The sequence below is a fragment of the Sycon ciliatum genome, chromosome 12, assembly GCF_964019385.1.
Source record: "Sycon ciliatum chromosome 12, ocSycCili1.1, whole genome shotgun sequence".
Classification (NCBI taxonomy): domain Eukaryota; kingdom Metazoa; phylum Porifera; class Calcarea; order Leucosolenida; family Sycettidae; genus Sycon; species Sycon ciliatum.
Genome location: NC_088654.1, coordinates 16,124,796 through 16,134,105, shown reverse-complemented (window position 1 = coordinate 16,134,105; position 9,310 = coordinate 16,124,796). Strand labels below are relative to the sequence as shown.

Here is a 9,310-nt window from a genome sequence, read left to right as displayed (position 1 = left end):
CCCGTACAATGGACCCCGGTCCACAAGAATGGACCACCACTTCCTCAGGCGCTTAATGGTGCTTGCTGCGGCAGAGTCATCTGCATACCAGGACTGCAGAGCTTCAGCAATGGAAGCCTCGCGGATGAGGGGGACCGTACCCAAGGCGTACATGGGCATAGCGAGCGGGTCACCTTGGGTTGTCCCCTCACACGAGAGGATGGTCTCGCCATTGCTGAAGAGCCTGGCTGGGCTGCGGTAGGTATTGACGAGTGCCGGTGCCAGAGGTGGACAGAGACGTTGGACATTTTGCAGGCATACTGATCGATTGAGACGGTTGAAGGCATTTGATGCATCTGCAAACAGAGCCCCTTCTGTGGAATCCTCACTGAATGCATTGCGCATGGCATGAATGGCTGCCTCAATGCCCGACTCTTGGCCGCCACAGAGTTGAAGACATCCAACGGCATCCTCTATGTGGGCTTTGGAAATCTTCAGGATTGCCTTACTGACGATGCGCCGTACCACCTCACCGATACCGATGGGCCGGACACCTGGGTCCTTGTCCAGGGGTATAAGGCGGCATGCAACAAATGACTCTAGTGAGATAGGATCGATGTACTGTGTGGCAAGTCTCCGGGCGCAAGAAGCCAATGCATCACACAGACTGTCAGATGCAGCCTTAAACGATGTGCAGATGTAACGCCAGTCTGCCGCATCCATACCAGATGGACCTGCAGCGCCCTGAGTATTGAGGGCAGCCTGTCGGATGACGTCTCGATTGAGGGCAGCAAAGTATGTGTCGTGGTGGGGCTGAGGGACATCTCCCGGTAGAACAGCCTCAGGGTGGAGAGGTTCGGCTGGTGGGTGTTTCTCCTTGAGTGTATCTCGCACGGACTTGCCCTCTATCATGTCATCCAGGGATAGGACACCTTTGGCTTGGTCCTCTGACAGCATGCGCAGGCCCGACCGGAGCTTCCCTTCGTGAACGTGAGTGGCAAAATGTCTGGCATCATCCTGTGTGTCGCGCCGTTGCTGATTTTTGCCTGCTTTTTGCTGGAATTGCCGCTGGATGGTCCGAGCTTCCAGCATAAGCTCGTTCACGTTGCCTTCTGCCCACAGGGCAAGACGATGTTGTAGGCGGTCCCTGTGGACTTTGTGGTCTTTGCATTGGAACGGCTGTTGCAGAAGGAGCTGTGTGGCGACCATTGCAGTTTTAATTGCAGCACCCTCTCCTGCCCCCCTCTCACCGAAGCATTGGTAGAGTGTCGCCATTATCGATACAAACTTTGAGCCTATCGCTCCCTGAGGTGCTCTGAACAGATTCGGCTTGAAATGGACTATCTCTTCAAATGCTGCAGAGATAATCTGTGCTGTGGATTCAGCATCGTGGGTTCCCAGTTGTAACGTGCAGCTGCTGCGTGTGTACAGAGGGAGTGACAGCTGGGGCTCCTCGTCGCCTTCCTCTGCAGTAATTTCCTGCGAGTACGAGCCCGCTAGGTCGGCCAGTAACTCAACTGCCTCAGCTGTCGAAGGCATGTCTGCAGTGGATTCATCTTGCAGCAGCGTGGTCGCAGGCGAGGAATGGACTGTGTCACGGTCGACGGCCGCACTAGCAGTATTAGCAGTGTCGTCTATCTGTAGTTGTCGGTCTAGCAGGTCCCATGCCAGCTGCTGAGACTGAGTGCTGACATCAGCTCCTGTACCCACGGCTCTGCCGCAGGCCGCATGCCCTGCCGCCATTACCGTATCGCCCGTACCCGTATCCTGGGAGGGTGGTTTGCTCGCCGAGGGTGGTTGGTTCTTGCATCTCCCATTTTGAGCAGGGCCGCAGTTTTGGCAGTTCCGTCCACTCTTTACGCAAGCACAGCCAACACAGGAGCCTTTGCCGTTGCACCGACAACATTGGTGGCCGCCCTGCATGGCGCGCTTGGCGGTAGGACGCGCACCGAACTAAAACTAATCGACAATCTGCTCAAACGCCCGGAGCTGCAAAAAACTCAACTCATCTCTCAAGCGCGATTTTTCTCTCTCTCCATACCACGTCCACGTCTCCCGTTTCCTCTGCTCCCGTTTTCACCCCGTATACGGATCATCATGACAACCGACCAAAAACTCCTTACGTGGACGTAGACGCAGCGCTTTGTACCATGTAATGGTGTGATGACAGCCTTAGCTCGAGACAGATTACTGTCAGCAACTGCACAGCCATGGCTGAAGTGAAGAAAGGAATGCGCTGCCACGAGGCAAGCAAAACTGAAAATGTGTTCTCTTTCGGGCACAACACACAGGACGGCGTGACTGGATAAACTGGACTCCGATCCTGGACCGTGAATAGGGGACTTGTAGAAAAAGTGTACTCCTTATAGGGGATTGCGTGGCAGGATGAAGCTGATCAAAACTGAGTGGACTCCTGGACTCTGTATAGTGGATTTTGGACCAATGGACTCTATACATGTATAGGGTGCTGGACATCATAATTATAGTGCATGGACTCTATACTGAGTCCTACATATAGATTCTTTTTTGCACTTGCGAAAAGAAGAGGGTCGAGGGCCCAGTCTCTACCTGTCAAGATGGTCTTCTCGTGTGATGTTGTTGTCCCACGGCATTGTTGCACAGCCTGTCACTGCGAATCAGTGTGTCAAACAAATAATTTATCTCATTGTCAGGACCAGAGGCAACCACTGAACCAGCAACTAGATTTTTCTGGAGAAAATCAGCAAACATGCAGGGCGGCGAAGGCCAAGTGAGAGTGAAACGTTGAAATACTAAAAATACATGTAGTTTTCGCTGAGAAGCTGTGTGCAACAGTGTAGTCCACAGTCTCTGTGTTTTGCTGGCTGTGGAGCCTCGGTTACGGGTAGGTTGTAGTGCAGTACATCCCTAGAAACTCGGTGTCCATTCATTTCAAACAGAACATAATAATTATTTGGCTTCGCAATAGTCAACAACAACAATAATAATTATTGTTGTTGTTATTAGATTTTGGCTTCTGCAATAGTCTCGGACGATGGAGGACGGGGAACAATCGCCACCTTCTCGACACAACGAACAAATGAATGTTGGTACTACGGCTGATGGCGATGAAGGCAATGCACAGACCCAGCCGGAGAAAGCTGCTGCTACTCAGGACCAATCCACCACCGCACTCCAGGGCGACGAGGCTGAAGTGCCGGACGCTAGCACTGACGACGGACACGACGCGGCGCCGGGGAAGAGTGCACCGAGCGAGGACAGTGCACCTAGTGTGAGTAGTGATGCACCTGTGCCATCGCCAGCCAGCAACGAACCCACCGTAGAACCGCGCACACAGGTCGCAGGTTCCGACGAGTCCATATTAGATGTGTTGATTGTGGGGGCTGGCCTATCGGGCCTTACAGCTGCCTACACGCTGAAGAAGAAAGGAAATGAGAACGTGGAGATTGTTGAGGCGAGCGGTAAGAACAACATCCATACACTCAAGACATTTTCGAATTAAATTTTATCAAATGACTGATTTTGTTCATTGCCAACATCCGAGTTTAAATTTACACAAACAAATATTACCGTGATTTCCGGAGTATGCCCCACTGGGGTATAAGTCGCACCCCCCCCCCCCCCCCTCCATTTATTACCACGAAATGCAGACATCTATCCTATTTTATCACCGTTAACGTGATCATCGGAGTAAGCCGCACCCCTGTTTTGGGGGTGAATCTCGGGTGTTCAAAGTGCAGCACATACTCCGGAAAATACGCCAAGTATAAATAAATGGGAAAAATAATTAATGGTGGCTTGGAGAGTGAGATGTGGTCTGTCAATCGGGCCCGGCGGATTCTGCCGGCAGAAAAATTGGCAGAATTCGGTACTTTTTCTGGTAAGTTTCATGCATGTTTGGTATGTGGATAAAAAAAATGGAGCAGAATTCGAGGAATTGCCCGCCATAAGGTTTGTATGGTTCTGCCACTTTCACTGCTTTTCGAGCAGAATCTGTCACCTTTTCGAGCAGAATCCGCCGGTCCCTATCTGTCAAGAGCTGCGCCAGAAAACTCTTTGCACTACTGTACTCTGTAGGATGCTGATGAGCGGAGCGCCGCAGAACGCACAGGCTGGGATGTCACCCCGCACAGCATACCGGTATAATTATACCCCATCTCCACGGCTTCGGCCGCCAACGTTATGTGCCTCTCTGCTATCTCTTGCCGGCGTTTGCAGCACCATGATGGTTTGTGGCAATGTTGTAAAATAATAGTGATAATTCACGGTGGACGGTTCACTTGTGCGGTCACGGTAGCACATGAAACGTTACGAACAGCCCAGGCTATTATGGCGCGCTCACACTGCGACCATGAGCACGCGTCCATGCGTCAGCAAAACGCAGAAACGTGGCAGTCGGGCTCACACTAGGCCTCGTACACGCGTAGACGTGAAGTTGTCACACAAACTTTACGAATTGCAGTTCGTATCCAAAAGAGTTCGTGCGTTTCCTAATAAAGTTGTGGCCCGTTTTGGATGCAAATTTTCGCATGTTGCGTGTTGGAGGAAGTGCCTCGTGGTGCGTATTCTTGAAGTTGACGAAAATAATTCATACAATCAGGTAGGTTTGGACTCTTGAGGGACTGCCGCTGACATCCAAGCTCTTTCGCTTTCCTGACCTCATGGTCAGAGCAAGTGCCAGTGCAGTGGAAATTCCGGTAGTGGTTTCTTTCGTCTGTTGCCGAGATGAGAACTGTATTTTCCAATGATATGTAACTGAAATGTCTTGAGGTATGGCATTCCATCATCGCAGAAAAGTAGAGAAAGATGATTTCCGAAACCAAAAAGCCAGACCAAGCTGCCATCGTATTATACGAGTACACTGTAGAAATTGGTCACTGACCCGATCACAACGAAGCAACTACCAAAAAATCGACATCGTCCAAAAAGCGCAAAGAATGCATATAATGGCGGTGCGTGCGTGCAGGACCACAACTACAAAATTTTAAAAATGTGCAAATGTCGAGGTGACATCGACAACCGCCGATTTTAATGAATCAACACACCGGAATTTGAGAAATTGAACATACTTCAGGCCAGGTTGTACACAAATACGCTTCACGTCTGCGATCATGTTGCCGCCAAGTCGTGGCACCCCCCTCCGGAGGTCGCGGTCACGATTTTAAACGTGGCCGCAACGTTTTTGTCAAGTTCATGCCGTTGCCATGCAACTTGGCCGCATGGACGCTGGTTTTGGTCGCAGTGTGAGCGCGCCCTTACTGTCTTTGCCCCCCCCCCCCCCCCCCCCCGGTTGTTCATCAGGCGAGAATCTTGTAAGCTGGTTGTGTTCCTGAACACTGCCGTATAACCAGTGGAAACATGGATGTACGAACTTTACTTCCAGTAATTTCAGGTGCGTGAGCCACACCTGAACACTCTAAATTCAACCCCCAAGTGGGGTACGGCTTATACTCCGATGATCAAATCAACGGAGATGAATAGGGTAGATGTAGGGTGGATGCCTGTATTTCGTGGCAAGGGGGGGGGGGGGGGGAGGGAGGGTGCGGCTTATACTCCAGTGCGGCTTACACTCCAGTGCGGCTGATAATGTAAAAGCAGAAATTTTCGGTGGTGTAATATTTTCGGTATTCTCCAAAATCGGCGGTTCGGTGGAGGGAAATTTTCGGTAAAACCCGTTTTCAAGGTAAGTGTACTAGTACTACATGTATACAGTATTGGCTGTACCGAATTTTTCGGTGCTTTTTATTTTCGGTAAACATTGTCGGCACCGAAGTTACCGAAAATAACACACCACCGAAAATTTCTGCTTTTACAGTACTCCGGAAAATGCGCTACTTACACACTGTCACTTTCTCTTCACTCCGATTACATTTAGTGACGACGATCCTATTGACCATGGGGGTAATGTCATCGATATGGGTGGTACTAATGAGGTCCAGCTCCCTCTTGATCTCTGGCTGTGAGGCTTACCACCCCACCCTTGCCACTAAGCAATCCACAATCTGCAGTCTTGTACAGTTAACTTCGCTAATAACGACTGCGGATACAACGACAATTCACGAATAACGACGGAATTTCCATGCCCAGAGCAAAGTTTCATCTAACTGTGATACATTATGATGAGACTTCGGGTATAAGGACACTTCGCGAATAAGGACACTATTCTGATGCCCCGCCGAGTGTCGTTATAACGCAAAGTTGATTGCAGTAACCTAGCATGGTGGTAGCCCGGCACGCTGGACACTTTCTAAGATGGTTGTATTTTTATTTTTATATTTTTTACTAAAAGCCATGTGGTGCACGCAACAGGAACATGCAGCAGCCATGGTGGTGGGGGCCAGGCGCTCCGTCGACCAACTGGTCTCGTATTTCTCAGTCACGCGGCTAACGTGTAGAAGATAGTAACGCGAATGTGAGAACTTTTACTTCACAATGTCATGTTTACGTTGCCTTTGATGTTCAGATCGCATCGGTGGCCGGAGTAACTCAACGGAGCTAAAGACGGCGCTGGGTACGAAGAAATTTGACACCGGCGGACAATGGGTAGGCAGGTGAGATGATCTGTTTTGATGAGTATGGAATGACCAGAGGGCGATAATGTGATATTGGCAGGGCTGCCACTTGTTCAGATTCTAAGGAATTTTTCAGATTCCTACAGGTCGTTCCGACAAACCGACCGAAATTATGCTTCACTATCATACTTTGAGTGTTCATAAAACGTTCCCTGATGATCTGATGTTTCCGACCCTTGAAATTCTAAACAAACCCTTTGGCTTCTAAATGGGGAGCTGCGGGGAGTTGTCTCCGCGTATACCCCTCCTTGGCCGGAGGGGGGGGGGGGGGGGGGAGAAGGGGGCAGCCCAGGATTTCTGATGCATGTAGTCACTGTACTGTGTTGTATAAAAGCCTTGTCTCATTTCGAAAGAAACCTGTTTTGACTACAAGCCTGATGTTAAGGACGCACTGTTGGCAAATAAGCCCGGTTTTAGTATTAGCGTGTATTCAACTACCCGATTTGAATACAAGCCTGATTTTAACAGAAACCTAGTCCTGGTATTGCCTTCCGCAGGAATATGCCCAGCTTTAGTACGCGGTATTGCGGGTATGAACTCCGACGACGAGCAAAGGAAATTTAAAAGATGAAAGTGAGGTGGACAGTGGCGCACAAGTTGTGCGTTATACCCCACCAACTAGACCATACTGCACGTCCACAAATATTCGGCGCATATTGCTGAGTCTCACGCGAACCGTGAAATTTATTTATTTTATTTTTTTATTTTATTTTTCGGCTATTTTTCGGGCCTCAGGGGAATTTTTGGCCGAATATTTGTTGCGGCCGAAATTATGTTCCGCAAGATTCAGTGTGACAGTGTATACAGGCAGCGGCAGCACAGGCTGAAATTTTAACGCGGCCCAAATGTATTTTAGCCCCGAGAGGCCGAGATTTCTACCCTCCGAAATTTGTTACACTTACAGCACCATGAAGAGTCAAACGAATACAATTTTAAAAGCACGAAACTGGCAGCCAGTACCGAGACATTCCACGGCATGAACATGACTAGGAGCACTACTTGATAGAGCTGACCACTGGCTTTCCAACCTTCGCAGTCTAAATGGGCTGTGGTGACATTGGACCCTCTGTTTTTTTGTGTTCGTTTTTTGCTGGAGAAGTGAATAATGGAGTACGGTGGTGGGGGCCTGTTCATGCGTCCCTGTCGTGCAGCACGCAGCTCAACATCACGAGCCTCGCAGAGGAGCTGGACTGCAGAATCACCAAGCAATACACGGACGGCAAGAAGGTGCTGCTGTTCCCGGACGGCAAGACGTCGCTCTACAGTAACACCATCCCACCGGTGTCCGCCGTTGGACTCGTCAAACTTCAGCTGCTTCTCAACAAGGTAACTACCGTTTTATTTTTATTTTATTTTTTTACAAAGCACGAAGAAGTGTAAAAACAACAGAAAAATGATAAGGCACCCATTTTGATAATCCAGGGGATGGCCCACGCCTGGTACTGCCACTGCGCTATAAATCATACGTACCGTGTTAGCGTGACAATTGTTGTATACATTATACAAATGTTTGGTACCTCCTCCTGTACATTCTACAAAAAATTTCCAAGCTGGCCTGCATGCACCCCGTACTTGCCCTCGTACTCATCTTTCGTTCCGTTGGCCTGGGTAGCTACTTGCCTGCCCATATTTGCCATAGCTACCCAGGCCCTTTATCTTGCACGTTCTCTAAAGCGCGCTCTCTCTCTCTCTCTCTCTCTCTCTCTCTCTCTTTCTCTCTTCCATCCTTTTGTGACTCGACACATGTACGGTGGCTGTCTGTATCTGCAGCTGGACAAGATGATGGTTCAGGTTCCACTCGACGATCCCACAAAGTGCAAGCACGCCGAAAAGTGGGACAATACCAGCGTTCATGGGTTCCTGCAACAGAACAATGTCAAATATGGCAATGAAAGTAGGTACATGGTTAGCAATGTTGATCTATCCATTTTATAATGTATATCCATCCTCCTTTTCTTATAGTCCACAAACTCAAACGAAGTTACTCTAATTTCAGAAATTTTCGGTGCTCAATATACTCGGTATGAGGGCTAAAGGCCAGGTTAGGTGAACAGAAATTTGAGGTACAGAGAAGCAGTTCCCTATTGGATTATGTGTGTTAGTGTTTGTTCGGTGTATTGAAATTTTAGGTATGAAACAGATGCACCGAAAGTACCGAAAATAATAGTACACCGAAAATTTGTGAAATTACAGTGCTCACACGTTTTAAGAACTGCACTTCTTAGCTCCAAACACCAAAACGGTCCCTGCAACTTTCTGCAACTTTCTGAGATTTTCTGAGATTTACTAGTCTGATAATGGGCCAGGCACGTAAATTTTGGTGATATAAATTTGTAGAAAAGAAAAGGACATATGGATACAAGTTAAGAGTAACTCTCCATCACTGTAACTGGATACTATATACAGTCAGAAAGTGCAATAACTAGGCACAAAACTGACAAGAGTACTGAGACATTCGACGTCCTGACACCTAGCTTCAACACATCTCCGTAGCGCTAACCGACAGCCTTCCAACTTGGAAGGTTCAAGGTTATGAAAAGACCAAAGAAGCTTGTTTTGTAGTCAACTAGTCCATCACAATGTCATGCATGAGGAGTACTGTAGGAGTTTGGCTTTCGGCTTGTACAATTCGTTTTCGCAAAGCTTCCCCTTTCATTACTTATCTTTGATATTTATGACCCACCCAAGTTGGGTGGTGTGCTGCTTTGCTGCTTCGAATTGTAGTTAGACCGCTTTGTCAAATATCGTACTGCATAGCCAGCAATCGCATGTCATCACGT

General features: G+C 48.7%; 1 protein-coding gene across 1 annotated transcript in view; it reads left to right on the top strand.

Moving 5' to 3' along the window:
• The first annotated feature begins 2,672 nt into the window (after positions 1-2,672).
• LOC135828248 (probable flavin-containing monoamine oxidase A) overlaps positions 2,673-9,310 on the top strand; it is a 19,576-nt gene continuing 12,938 nt past the window's right edge. Inside the window, exons 1-5 of the mRNA XM_065340698.1 lie at positions 2,673-2,842; positions 2,965-3,419; positions 6,422-6,509; positions 7,682-7,856; positions 8,301-8,424. Coding sequence (XP_065196770.1) covers positions 2,993-3,419; positions 6,422-6,509; positions 7,682-7,856; positions 8,301-8,424 — 814 coding nt within the window. The 5' untranslated portion in view covers positions 2,673-2,842; positions 2,965-2,992. The remainder of the gene's footprint in view (positions 2,843-2,964; positions 3,420-6,421; positions 6,510-7,681; positions 7,857-8,300; positions 8,425-9,310) is intronic.